The 14,372-nt window shown below is 51.0% G+C and overlaps 2 protein-coding genes across 3 annotated transcripts in view; one reads left to right on the forward strand and one right to left on the reverse strand.

Annotated features, from left to right (window-relative positions):
- The window catches only part of CHKB (choline kinase beta), a 124,265-nt gene that overhangs the window by 71,273 nt on the left and 38,620 nt on the right, over positions 1 to 14,372 (reverse strand). The gene's annotated exons all lie outside the window — the stretch shown is intronic.
- On the forward strand, positions 10,557 to 14,156 carry LOC134501223 (dromaiocalcin-1-like). The gene is made up of 6 exons (XM_063308863.1): positions 10,557 to 10,607; positions 11,751 to 11,825; positions 12,004 to 12,098; positions 12,755 to 12,892; positions 13,028 to 13,133; positions 13,937 to 14,156. The coding sequence occupies exons 2-6, from the start codon at positions 11,768 to 11,770 to the stop codon at positions 13,996 to 13,998; spliced, it is 459 nt and encodes a 152-aa protein (XP_063164933.1). The 5' UTR covers positions 10,557 to 10,607; positions 11,751 to 11,767; the 3' UTR covers positions 13,999 to 14,156.

A 14,372-nucleotide genomic window follows, 5' to 3' on the forward strand; every position in this document is an offset into this window, starting at 1 on the left:
GCCTTTAGCCCAGGAGAGGTCAAAAAAGTCACACACCAAGCATTTCTATAAAAATAATTTATTTACAGAAAGCAAAAACAAAAGCAAAAACATATTTAAAGGACTTAGCTCTCTTTGGAGCAAGCCTTACTCGCTACATATCGGCAGTGAGAGAAAGAGGAAGTGAGGAACAAGTCCGGGCAGGTCCTCCCCCAGGCTATTTTGCATGAAGCACGTGCGAGGAGACAATCACTTGCAACCTTTTTCACTCAGCCAAAATGACTAGGCACAATAATCTATTAGTAGGAAAACCTCAACACCTTCTTCGGCAGTGGGTGCTGCATCTGCTGCTGTGACGATGGACCCCGAAGATGACGGAGCATGAGCTGAGCAGGGGGCCAGGCCCAGGAGCCTGAGAGAAGGAGAAGTGGAAGACTGCTGGACAGAGGAGGCAGAGAAGTCTGGAGATGTCCGGAGTCTGGCCTGAGTCATGGCCCTGGTGCTGACTGGGCTCAGAGGCAGGGCTTGGCCTGCTGACGCTGCAGGACTGGTCTGCCAGCTCCCTGAGAGGAGTGCTTGGTGCTGCAGGATTGGGGGTGGTCCAAGGAACAAGTTGCAGACAAATACCCCTGAGGAAGAGGCTTCCTGCCCAACTAGCTCCGTTAAGGAGCTTGACAGCTGCCTAAAGACGAGAGGGATTTTGCTGACCTGCTGCAGTGAACCCGCTTTGCCTGGCAACATTTATCATTAATTAATTAATTAAACAAATGCATATGGCTGCCCAACTCATGCACAGTGACTCCGGGTGTCTTACAAAATTAAAATCCACAGTATAAAACCCCGCCAACCCCCACCCCCTCTGCTGTGCTTGGCGAATGAATGGAGTAACGAATTCCCCATTTCTGCTCCTGAGGGCACATGGGGTTTATGTAGGGCTGACCCGAGCCAGGGCAGCCCTAAGCAGAACATCCTTAGGCTTCTGCTGTCTGGATCAGTCCTGGGTCTGTTCCGAGGTGGGGCACCCAGACAGCAGCCTTCGGTGGCTGAGAGATGTCCTGTCGGTGTGCCGTGTCTCCGGGCTTTTCACAGCGGGAAAGGAGTCCCCATTCCTTAATCTCTGAGAGTTATTGTGCAACCCCCGAGCCTTTGGGTGGCAGCTACAGAGTGAGGTCTGAGAGGAACCTTTGCTCTGGGGATTGCACTGTGATCGCAAGAGGGGAGGTTCTGGAGAGGAGAGCTGCCTTCTCCTTCACGGTCAGAGTCAAAGCAGCCACGCTGACGAACATTGTTACCTGAAACTGGTATTTGTGGGGAGCTGCTCCTTGCTTCCGTAACGCCAGTTGGGAAGACTATGTGCTGCCCACTGTGTGATAGGCAGCACCCAAATGTTTGGCCATCGTCCCCAGAGCGCGAGACCCTGGTCGTCTGCCCTAACTTCAATGCAGACACGTTCCGTCTGCCTGAAACACACAAATGCAAGAGGCCTGAGCTCTGTTAAGGACACACTGATAGGCAGGATGACAACATTAATCCATTTGCTCAACTACAAAACGTTAGCTGGGCTCACCCCACGCACTTCTTTAGATCAAAGAGGAGGTCAGTATGTGGACAGAACATCAAACAGAGCTCAGCTGATCCTCAGAGAAGTAAATTTGGGCCCCAAAGAGACCCCACCATGCAGAAACTTAAACTAATTTCATACAGTTAATTGATATGTTTTGCATATCTAATCCTCAAAAAAAAAAAAAAAAACGGAGAGAAGAGTATCTAAACAAAGACCTTCTTTGGGACCACTTCCTCCAGGTAGAACCAGCTTGTCCTCTGCTCTTGTCATGGCTGGGGACATCTTACGTGCTGAGACATGGAAGTGAGAGGTTGGGGGCCCAGTGACTGAGCTTTTCGGCAGCCATCCCAGCCTCATGGAACGCCTTCTCCAGATGCCCAACGTGAAGCCCCCCACCCACCCCCGCTATCATTCAGCAACCCCTGAATCTTGCCTCTGGGCCTTCGAGGTGCTGCTCTGATGAGACTGAGTTGCCACGGATGGCTGTCTTACTTTGATTTTAAGTATTCGTTGTCATTACTGTGCTATGGGTTTTATGAATTTTAGGTTTTGTGGTTTATTTGCCTTGCAAACCACTGTGAGTCCTTTAGATTTGGCAGGATGGAGTAAGAGAATGAATGACTGTATGCAGGAAGAGCCACTGGTGAGGAGACTCTGCTGTTATGCTTCACACAAGATCAGCTGGGGCATGGGGTAAACCATGGAGCAGTTCAGTCAGTTGACCAGGATAAATGGCTGGCTGGATCCCAGGGTCTTGTGCAGTCAGGGAGGCGACGTGGACAGCCATGCACCTGGCAGGCTGTGTGAACCCAGCCCTTGGAAAGGGTCAGGGTCAGGCCCCGCATTGCCACTTGTGAGCTTGGAGACCCCTCTGTGGAGCCCAGGGAGAACTTGCCATTGGAGAGGACTGCTGGGAAGGTGGACCCTCCCTTTCTGTTTCCGAGCTCCTGTGTGCCATTCCCCCATCCTTGAAGGGAAGGGAAGGGCAAATCAACTCAGAAGAACTTTTCCCTGGGCAGAAACGCCCACGCCTGTTTCACTGATGCCTGAGGCAGGTGGTTTGCTGAGGGGCTCAACTGACCCCAGATGATGAGGCTGCTGGTCTCTAAGACCTCTCATCTTTGTTGAGGTTTTCCTACTAACGATTAAGACTGCTATTGTATCTAATCATTTTGGCCGGGTGAAGAGGTTGTATTTGATTGTCTCCTCGCATGTGCTTCATGCAAATTGCCTGGGGGGAGGATCCTGCCCAGACTTGTTTCTTACTTCCTCTTTTTTCTCTCTGCCAATATGTAGCAAGTCAGGCTTGCTCTCAATGAGAGCTAATTCCTTTAAATATGTTTTGTTTTTGTTTTGCTTTCTGTAAATAAATTATTTTTATAAATATGCCTGGTGTGTGTGACTTTTCTGATCTCTCCTGGGATAAATGCTTTCCCAGCATTCTGCCAACAGGTTATGTGCCCAGTGAGCAACCCAGTAAGCCCAGTAAAACCCAGAGAGAAAAGAGAGATCAGCTCCACACCTCATGCACAATTTAAAGGCAGGTAGCAAAGACCTGTGAAGATTTTCTTTGGAGCCACCTGGAGATTTTCCAGCAACTGCCGGTCTACAGGACAAAGAACCCAGCTGAGGTGACTTGCAAAAGAAGGAAGAAGCCATGGCTACCTCCCAGCCCTCAGCGATGCCTCTGGAGCGCCTATCAGAGACCAACTATTTGAATTGGGCCCTGAAGATGGAGATGTATCTTCGCAGAGAGAATCTTTGGCTGCCAATTGGTGAGCAAAACCCCCCAAATACCAGTGCTGAATGACTGAGACAGGATGAGCGGGCTAGAGCCACCATTATCTTGGAAGTTGAGGACAATCAGCTAGTCCACGTGCGAGGCATGCAGTCTGCAAAGCAACTTTGGGACGCTTTGAGAGACTTATATGTAAAGGCAACAGCAGGGAGTAAAGTTACTCTGACGAAAAAGCTGTACAGAGCCTACCTTGCAGAAGGAGAAAGCCTTCCTGAGCACCTGCATTATATTCAGCAGCTGTTTGTTGAGTTGCAGGAGAGAGGAATGGAATTTACTGTTAAGGTTTCCCTACTAACAGATTAAGCTACTTTTATACCTAATCATTTGGCCAGGTGAAGGGGTTGCATTTGATTGTCTCCTCTCACGTGCTTCATGCAAAATAGCCTGGGGGGAGGACCTGCCCGGACTTGTTCTTCACTTCCTCTTTTTCTCTCTGCTGGAAATGTAGCTCAGCAAGGCTTGCTCCAAAGGGAGCTAAGTCCTTTAAATGTTTTGCTTTTGTTTTTGTTTTCTGTAAATAAATTATTTTTATAGAAATGCTTGGTGTGTGACTTTTTTGACCTCTCCTGGGCTAAAGGCTTTCCCAACATTCTGCAACAGGTTATGTGCCCAGTAAACAACGCAGTAAAACCCAGAAAGAAAAGAGAGATCAACTCCACACCTCATGCACAATTTAAAGGCAGGTAGCAAAGACCTGTGAAGATTTTCTTTGGAGCCACCTGGAGATTTTCCAGCAACTGCCGGTCTGCAGGACTTAGAAGCCAGCTGAGGTGACTTGCAAAAGAAGGAAGAAGCCATGGCTACCTCCCAGCCCTCAGCGATGCCTCTGGAGTGCCTATCAGAGACCAACTATTTGAATTGGGCCCTGAAGATGGAGATGTATCTTCGCAGAGAGAATCTTTGGCTGCAAATTGGTGAGCAAAGCCCCCAAAATCCCAGTGCTGAATGGCTGAGACAGGATGAGCGGGCTAGAGCCGCCATTATCTTGGGAGTTGAGGACAATCAGCTAGTCCACGTGCGAGGCATGCAGTCTGCAAAGCAACTTTGGGACGCTTTGAGAGACTTACATGTAAAGGCAACAGCAGGGAGTAAAGTTACTCTGACGAAAAAGCTGTACAGAGCCTACCTTGCAGAAGGAGAAAGCTTTCCTGAGCACCTGCATTATATTCAGCAGCTGTTTGTTGAGTTGCAGGAGAGAGGAATGGAATTTACACCTCTCACAAAATCCTATATCCTCCTGTCCTCACTAAATGAAACGTGGGACACGCTGATTTGTACCCTGGAGGCTATGCCTGAAACAGACCTCACTCCATCGTATATTACACAGCGCTTACTCGCTGAATGGGAGAAGAGAGAGGAAAGATCCCCCCCCATCTCTTCTGGAAAGCTGCAAGACCAGAAAATGAAGGAAAAGAAGGGAAAGGAACCTGAGGCCACAGCGCTAGCAAGCCAGCGATGCTTCACTTGTGGTTCAGCTGGACATTTGCAAAGAGACTGTGCCATGAGACCCAAGAGTAGAAAGACAGAGCAGAAGAACACAAGGGCAACACAGAAGAAGGCTCTTCAGACAACCCAAATTGCACAGGTTGCTGAGAAGGGTAATTCTGATGTATGGGTGTTAGATTCTGGGGCCAGTTGTCATTTATGTAATTGTAAAAGCTCTTTTGTGTCACTGTCTAAAACTGAAAGACAAAGTGTATCTTTGGCTGATGGGTCTGTGACCAAAATTATGGGACAAGGTGACTTGTATTTATCCTGCTTAGGAGAAACTGTAAAAGGTGTGTTGTATGTGCCAAATTTACAATCAAACCTTTTATCTGTGGCACAATTGGCTGCAACAGGGTATATCATAACATTTAAGAAAAATGGTTGTGAGATACGAAAAAATGGGAAATTGTGTGCTACTGGTATGTTAAAAGACTCCTTGTACATTGTGCAAAATGCAAGGAAGCCAAGCTGCAAGGCTGCAGTTGGCAACACACCATATCATGACCAATGTGTACACCTGATGCACAGGAGACTTGGTCATGCTAATTACAAGTATATAGCACAAATGCCACAGCTGTGTGCTGACCTAAAGATAAAACCCTGTAATAAGTACTTAGACTGTGTAGTTTGCAAAGAATGCAAAACACTGAAAGCTCCTGTGAGTAAGCACAGTGACAGAGTTACTACTAGACCTTTGGAAATTGTACACTCTGACATTATTGGTCCTTTTGCTCCAAGTCTTGGACAAGCAAGGTATGCAATGACCATCATTGATGATTTCTCAAGATACACATTTATCTACATCTTAAAACATAAAGATGAGGCATTTGAGAAATTTAAAAGTTTTGTGACATGGGCAAATGGAAAATTCCCTAGGCCTGTATCTGCACTCCAATGTGATAGAGGAGGAGAATACCTTTCTCACAAATTCAGAAGGTTCCTAGTGGAAAAAGGGATAGAACAAATTCTTTCTAACCCGTACACCCCTCAGCAAAATGGTGTTGCTGAAAGAAAGGGCAGAACCTTGCAAAATGCGATGGAATGCATGTTAAAAGATTCACGATTATGTTTTAAGTACTGGGGAGAAGCTTTATCGACTGCCACTTATGTTCAGAACAGGTTGTATAACTCTATGATTCAGGACACTCCATTCCATTTGTTTTATGGTGTTAAACCAAAGGTAAGCCATCTTAGAGTGTTTGGTAGCACTGCATGGGTTCACATTCCAAAACAGCAGAGAAGGAAAGGAGGCCCCACAACAAAGAAAGCCATCTTTGTTGGCTATGAACAAAGCCAGAGGAGCTACAGGTTCATAATGGGAGAGAAATTAATAATTAGCAAAAGCGCTTCTTTTGCTGAACAAAACTGGGGGAGATTAAATTCTAGCTCTCCAGTTGAACTGACCACCACAAGAGAACAGCAAGGACTTGCTGATGGTGATCTTTTGCCTGATGAGGACATTAAACCAGAAAAGCAAATTGAAGATCTGTCTGATGAGATAGATGCTTCTCAGGAAAGTGATAGGAGTCAAAATTTAAGCCCTGTATTACCTCGCAGATCTCAGAGGAGTAATAAAGGCGTTCCTCCATCACGTTTTCAGGCTGAAACAGTAAAGGCTTTTCACATATTCACAGAACCTGAGTCTTTAGAACAAGTGAATGCTTTACCACCTGAGATTGCACAAAATTGGCATTCTGCCATGCAACAGGAATTAGCATCCTTGAAAGAAAATAAAACATGGAAACTGGTAAATCTACCTCCCAATGAACGCTGTCTGGGTTGTAGGTGGGTTTTCAAACTGAAAAGGGATGCTGATGGCAAAATCCAAAAATATAAAGCAAGGTTGGTTGCAAAAGGGTTCACTCAAAGGAAAGATTTAGACTTTGACAAGACTTTTGCACCAGTTACTAAAGGTGAATCAATTAGATTACTGTTAAAAGTTGCTGCACTCAAAGGAATGTCAGTTAACCACTATGACATTCAAACTGCATTTCTCTATGGTGATTTAGATCACAAATTACACATGCAGCAACCCCCTGGCTATGAAAAAGGGGAGAATCTAGTCTGTGAACTGCAGAAGTCAATCTATGGGTTAAAACAAGCTGCTAGATCCTGGAACCAAAAAGTAGATGAAAAACTGCAGAATTTTGGTTTTGAAAAAGGAAAAGCAGATCCCTGTGTATATATGAAGAAGGACAAACAAGGGTGTATGTATCTGTGCATTTATGTTGATGATTTGCTGCTGTTCACATCAACAGAAAAACAAAGGCTTGATTCTGAAGCCTGCATGAAAAGCCATTTCATATTAAAAAGCCTTGGAGTTGTGACCAATTACCTAGGTTTGGAAGTACACAGAGACAAGGATGGTAGCTTTCTGTTAAACCAACGTAGTAAAATTCAAAAGCTCCTAGAAGATTTTAATATGCAAGACTGTAAACCAGTCTCTACTCCGATGATAATAGATTTTCAGAAAGATATAGGAGAAACTCAATTAACTGAGGCAGAGAACTATAGATCTGCAATTGGAAGTTTACTGTACATTGCAAATCATTCTCGCCCAGATATCTCAAATTCTGTGGCCATTTTAAGTAGACAGGTAGAGAAGCCTACATCTACTGGAAAAGCAGCATTGAAGAGGTTAATGAGGTATTTGCAAGGAACAAAGAATTATTGCCTGAAGCTAAATGCCTCTGGAACTGAGAAATTGCAGGCTTTTGCGGATTCTGACTGGGGAGCAGATGTCAGTGACAGAAAATCCACTTCTGGGATTTTAATTCAATTTGCTGGATCTAGCTTAGGCTGGCATTCTAGAAAACAAACACTTGTTGCTCTTTCCACTGCAGAAGCAGAGTTTTATTCTCTAACACAAACCTGTAATGAGGTTACATGGTTTAAACATTTGTTAAAAGACATAGGCATGGAAGTGAACCAGCCTATAACTGTTTATGAGGATAATCAAGCTTGCATTGCTATGGCAAAATCTGAAGCCTGCAGAAATAGAACAAAACATATCGATATTAGATATCAATATATCAAAGATATGATAAGCAAAGGAGAAATAATGTTAAAATATTGTGAATCAAAAGACATGATTGCTGATATTTTAACCAAACCTCTTCCTGTACCAAGACACAAAGAGTTGTCAGAGAAGATTGGTTTGCATCTTAATCTATAGTGTAAAAAGGGGAGTGTTGAGGTTTTCCTACTAACGATTAAGACTGCTATTGTACCTAATCATTTTGGCCGGGTAAAGAGGTTGTATTTGATTGTCTCCTCGCATGTGCTTCATGCAAATTGCCAGTGGGGAGGATCCTGCCCAGACTTGTTTCTTACTTCCTCTTTTTTCTCTCTGCCGATATGTAGCAAGCCAGGCTTGCTCTCAATGAGAGCTAAGTCCTTTAAATATGTTTTGTTTTTGTTTTGCTTTCTGTAAATAAATTATTTTTATAGATATGCCTGGTGTGTGTGACTTTTCTGATCTCTCCTGGGCTAAAGGCTTTCCCAGCATTCTGCCAACAATCTTCCCTGTAGAGAACGGAGGGGCAGCCCTACCCTGCTCCAGCCCAGTCCAAGCCCCCTCCCCCCTGCTGCAGAAGGGCACATCTAGCTGGACCTGCAAGATGGGGGGGGGGGTTATTCCCACCCATGAGTCCTTTGTTCTACCCCATCCCCAGGAATGCAGGGGCATCTTCACAGGACTCTCCCTTGTTTGCTCAACTCCTTGCAGCTACAAATATGTTTATCCTGAAAGTGGGCCAGGAGCAGGAATGAGGAGGCATCAATGGGATGGACTGGGACCGCTAATTTTTAGATCAATTCAGTCTATCATCTCTCTCTCTCTCTCCCCATTCATCCTGGGGTTCAGCTTAAATCCTAAAGAGCACAGCAATTGCTCTTTCCATTTTTAAAAAAGGAATTTTGTTGCTTAAGTGTTTTAAAAGGTTTTGTTCCAAGTTAGTGGCTTTGCTAAACCTGGTGATAGAGGAAAGTGAGTGACCATCTGGGGCTTCACAGCCCACAAGCACCCTCGCCTTTGCAGTCACCAAACCGAGCTTCTGGTGGTTTCTTTCCCCTCCAGGCAGCTCCGTTTCCTGCTAGGCTGTTCGTTTTATTAGGCTGCTACAACTGTAGGATTTATTGTGTTGCTGCATACTAATACCACATGTTTTGAAAATGGACAAGGGAAAAATCAAAGCAGTAAGAGATGAAGTAACACACTTTTCAGCTGGCACATCCAATGATTGACCAGGAAAAGCAGCTGCAGCTTCAAAGCACTCTGAAGTCCCTCCAGTCCCGCCTCCCTTGAGCCAGCAAGGGGGAAGCAGGCATCTCGGGGATCCAGACCACACTGCTCCTTCATGGCTGGTGACTGTCGGGGGCTTGACTTTCCTCCGCAAGTTTACCCAATATCCTTTTCAAATGGCCCGGATTAGTGGACATTGCTACATCCTGTGGTGGTGAGTTCCAGAGGCTAACTGCATGCCAGGGGAAGGTCTGCTGCCTTTATCCGTCCTGAAACTCCCAGGAAAGTTACACATTAGCGAAGATTAGCTGCCTGGTTGAGTGTCTAGCCGGGAATGGGCGCCGAGTTAAGGCAAAAGTGGGAAAGGATAATCGAATGGGGGTCAGAGCAGGAAGCTCCGTGTCCCTGGGCAAAGCGGAGAGAGAAACTGCCGTTGGTGGGTTAAGCAGAGAGGGGGCCGGCTTGGCTGCACAAGTTTTTGTGCTCTGGTCAAAAGTGCGGTCTCTCCACAGCGCACTCCCGGCTTCACCGAAGGGTGGCAGCTTCTGGCTTCGTGCAAAGGCGCCCTTTCTCGCAGCACTCCACTAGACTCGGGGACCCCACTCTCCTCTTCCCTCTTGAGAGAGCATTAGCTGACCAACCCAGCGGTGCATCCAGAAGACACGCCCTTCCCTGTTCGGCACCTCCGTTTCTCTCCTCGCCCAAAGGAACCGCCAGTCACGGCAGCCGAACAGACCGACTCTTCTCTGCGCGCAGACTCGTCTCCCGCCCGGATCCAGGGCAGAACAAGAAGGCGTTGCTTGGCGGATCTTCCTCTTTGATGGGTTGCAGATGGGAGGAAAGCTTGTGGTTGTGCTCCGGAGCGAACTCCCCACGGCCTCCGACGCCTCCTTTGTGCCCTCTCGTCCCCACGCAGCGCGGCTGGAGAGTCGGGACAAAGTTGCTCTCGGCTGTCAGGCAGACGCTGGTTGGAGCAGCAGCTCCCCTCCCGCGACAGGTTTCACGGCCGAGTCTGCCTGGGCAAAGCCAAAGGAAACCTCTGCCCCACCCCCCACCCGCCTTTACCCTTCCACGGTGACACTCCAGCTTCTCTCAGATGTTGTGCAGTGGGAGCCCCCGCCCCGAGAATAAAGTGGGGATATTCCGTGTTCTGTGCACCCTCCCATATGCTGGGTTTATCTTGTTTTGAAAAGAAAAGTCCCAGTTGGAGCTGGCTTGGAGAGCAGGCTGACTGCCCTGGGGGAAGACGGGGGAGGACGGGGTGGGATGGGGGGCTCCGGGGGCCTTCGGGGTACTGAGCCGGCAGCCTCCCTCCCTTTCGCCTCCTTTCGTTGGGCTCCCTGATAAGGAGCTGCGGTCCCAGGCTTTTTGCGGATGGGACTGCCCCCTCGAAGAGCGCTGGACTGGGGAGGGTGCGGCATTTACAGCTGCCCAGGAAGGGGCGGGGGCAGGTCGACTTATAAACCCCCGTGGAAGAGGGAACCTCTCCCGCTTCGACTGCCCCGGCTTGCTCTCCTCCCGGCGCGACAGGACCGGTGAGTCCCGCTCGCCCTCCTCCGGAGTGCGGCAGCTTCCGCGGCTGAGCGCGGGGGACAGTTAGAAGGACCCGCTTTTTCTTCGTGAAGCCTCCCGCTTGAGGGGCATGGCAGCCGGCCTTCCCCCGCTTGGGTCCCGGCTCAAATTGCCAAGCGGCAGAGGCTTGCCTTGGGGACGGGGCAGCTGTGCTCCCCAGCGACCAGTCCCCATTAGCCGTGGCGGCCAAGGCTGGCTAAAAGGGTCCAAGCGCTCGGTTTGAGGGGGGCTCCTGGGCCCCCAGAAGCCTTTCCTGGCTTTCCCAGCTGCACAGTGCCCCCTTTGTCTCCGGTCCCCCCAGCGAGGAAGGTCCGGACAGACGCCCGTTGCAGGCCATCGCATCTGGAGGGCACCGGCTTGGGGAAGCTGCCCCAGAGCAGGGCTTAACTCCTACCACACTGAATTCGAACTCTTCCTGCTTGGAACTGGGTTTTGCTGGCGGAAAAGCGGGTCCTCCTTCCAAGGTCAAGAGCGTGGGGTGGAATTTGGCTCTTCGAGGCCGGAGGCGACTGCCTGCTGGGCCTGGCATCCTCGACGAAGCCCGACAACACGGTTCCCGGGCCCTTTCTTCCCAGAGGGAGGGAGAAGGGCGGTGTGTGTGTGTGTCCCTAGTTGCCAGTCCCAAATCAAGTCTAACAGGATCAGCCTGGCCAGCAACTGGCTCTCAGCGCGCTAGGAGAGATGCAAGGGGACGTGGAGAGGGAGTCCCGGTCCGCGCTCCGACCCAGCTCACCCGTTGTGTTGTTTAACCATGGTGCGTGAATTGGCTGGGTTTGCACATGAAGCCAGAATGTAACAGACCTCGCTCAGCCTTAGTGTGATGCGATGAGTGAACGTTGGCCCCCCTCCCGCCCCCAGGACAGCAGCAGCGCCGCCTTTGATCTGGAGCGTCCCGGGAGCTTTTGCTACAGGCACCAGCCGACTGGAGCGGCGCTGTGGCGGATCCCATTTTGGGTTTTCCAGGAGCTCGTAGGGCAAAAGCCTGCAGGGACCGGCGGGGTCGGCCACCTTTCCTTCCAAAGACGGCCTCCGATCACCCAGTGCTGCTGCCGCCGCCAGACTCCCCCTGCCCCCGCCCCTCATGCCGGCTCTTTCTCTTTACTCAGCTCTGAAGAATCGGAGGATGGCCCCTTTCTGCCTTGGGCTCTTGGCTTGCCTGGTGCTGGGACCCTTCGCGGCCAGTGAGTGCCCCCTCCCCAGGCGCGCAGGCACGACCCCCTGTGACTGCAAGGGGGGAGGGGCTCCCCCGCTCCCCTCACGGCTTCTGCAGTTCAACTCCCGGGTCCCCCGAGGCGGAGACAAAGACCCGGGGCTCTGGAAGAAGGCGAAGCCTGCCTCACCCACTTCCCGTTCTTGCAGGTGCCCAAGTTGCCCCCTGCCCCAGCGGCTGGCTCTCCTACGATGGGCACTGCTATGGTTACTTTGCGCAGGAGCTGAACTGGCAGCAGGCCGAGGTGAGTTGGGGCAGAGGCACGGCTGGGATTGGGGCCTCTGCTCCTGGGGTGCGCAGTGACTTCACTGGGAATTAGCCCCGCTCACGCCCGGCTGCTAGAGTGGCGCTGGGGAAGGAGAGAAGGGCAGCGCCACACAGCATCTCCTGGCAGCTGCGGACCTCCCGCAGCCCACTGACTCAGAGGCCCGGCTTTTGAGCAAAGGGACCGAACAGCCCCTCTGGTGCTGGTGCTTGCAAGCCCTGGCAAGCTGTGCCGGGTTTCTGGACAAGCCCCAGCCATGAGAAATGGCGAGGTGGGGGTGCGGGAAGGCCCTGGAAGGGTGGGAAGCATTGATCCCAACTGTCCTTCAGAAAGATTAATTGCTGCCTGTGTGAGCTAAGGGATCATGTTCTCCTCTGGGGGCCCCTTAATCAGGACATGGCAACTCTGGGGTAGGTCTGCAGCCTCTGGCACAGTGTTTTTCAATGTTGGCAACTTTTAAGATAGGTGAATTTCAAGTCCCAGAATTCCCCAGCCAGTATGCTGGCTGGGGAATTCTGGGAGTGGAAGTCCACCCATCTTAATGTTGCCAAGGTTGAGAACCGTGGCTGCTGTGCAACCTCAGGGGCAGGCAGCTGGCACTCTCTGCAGCATCTTGGCCTCTCCCCCCACTGCAGACCTTCTGTCAAAGCCACAACAGCCACCTGGCCTCCATCCTGAGCCAGGGGGAGCACCAGGCCATTGCCGTCTTCTTGAAAGATGCACAGTGGTGGGAGCAAGAGGACGTCTGGCTGGGGCTCTCCCTCCCACCCCACGTGAGTAAATGGGGGGTGGCTTGTGGGCCCTGCTCTGGTTGCCGCTCCCTCTGCCCGCTGGGGCTGCCCCACCCACACCCTTCCCATGTTTTTCACTTGGATGACCAGCTGCAACGTATCTGCTTGCACCCTTAGAGCCAGGCCTGGGCCTGGGTGGACGGCAGCCCCGTGGGCTACACCTCATGGGAGAAGCATTTCCGCCGCAACTGGGAGCACTGTGCTGCCATGGACGACTCATACGGTGAGGGCACAGAGCCGCGGTGTGGTGTGGGGGAGCAACTCTAGTCCTGGGCACGGCAGGCCCTCCCTAGGAAGGGTGTCCCTCACTGATCTGTGGAACTCCCTGCCCCAAGGAACTGCAGTGGCCGTTCACTGAAACAGGACAAAAAGGTTCCCATTTAGCCAGTCTCTGGAGGCCCCCTCCCAGAAACTTGGGGGTGGGATTATGCAACGCATGATGCCTCTGCCAGCCCCTTGGCCGGCCGTGGGAAGTAACCAGGTTTAGCATGTTGGGCAAAGGCAGCCGCTTGGCCTCGGTCAGCACGGAGCATACCCAGCGGGCATTTTTGGAAAGGGAGAAGAGGGGCCAGATGCCGCATTGGGCAAGAAGGGCAGCTGCTGTGCCAGCTGCAGAGCACGTTAAAACTGAACCCGGGAAGCTGCCCTTCCTCTAACGAGGCCCAGAAGCCTCCTTAAAGTCAGGTGATCCTTGGGTGGCCACTATCTTCTGCTGGACAAGAGGCTTGCCTGGCGCCCAAAGGAGCACCCTGGCACAGCCAATGCTGCAAGGCACTGTTGCGCAGAGGCTGGCATGATGCAAGAGGACAAAATTCCCAGAATGCCCCCCTCCCCCCAGGGTGTGAGGCCCTCTTGGGATGAAGGGAAGCCACAAGGCAGAGCTTTTACAGAGTCCATTCCCAGGCCAGGTTCAAAGGTCACTGGTGGCCAAGGGTCCATCTCGGCTTAGCAAGAATTCCTCCCAAGAAAGCCTGCTGGAGGCCGCCCAACTCCCTTCCCAGAGCTGACCCCTCCTCTTGTTCACAGGATTCATGCTGTGGGACGACGAATCCTGCTATGACAGGAACCCCTTTCTCTGCAAGGTGTAGGCGGGACCCCGGGAGACCTTTCTAGCTGCCGTCTCCTCAGGGGCCCTGCAGGGAGGCAAGCCCCAAATCTGCAGCCCCCACCCAAGGACAAAGCCCAGAGCTGCCGGCCCACCTGCCCGATCTTCCATCCATCCGTCCACTGTCTTCTCCTCTGCGTCACCCTCGCCTTCTTTTCCCCTCCGCACCCCTTGCAATAAACATCTGAGCACATGGGACCTGCATTAATTCCCCTGCTTGGGGGCTGCTGCACTGAATGGGAGGCAGGGGGGGGGAGCCTCAGAGTGAGATCCTACCTACCGCATAGCCGAAACGCCCCCCTCCCCAATTCAGACTTAATGGCTGAAGACCAGGCCTGCTATCCCAGGGTCGCTGCA

This window comes from Candoia aspera, chromosome 7, assembly GCF_035149785.1.
Source record: "Candoia aspera isolate rCanAsp1 chromosome 7, rCanAsp1.hap2, whole genome shotgun sequence".
NCBI classification, from domain to species: domain Eukaryota; kingdom Metazoa; phylum Chordata; class Lepidosauria; order Squamata; family Boidae; genus Candoia; species Candoia aspera.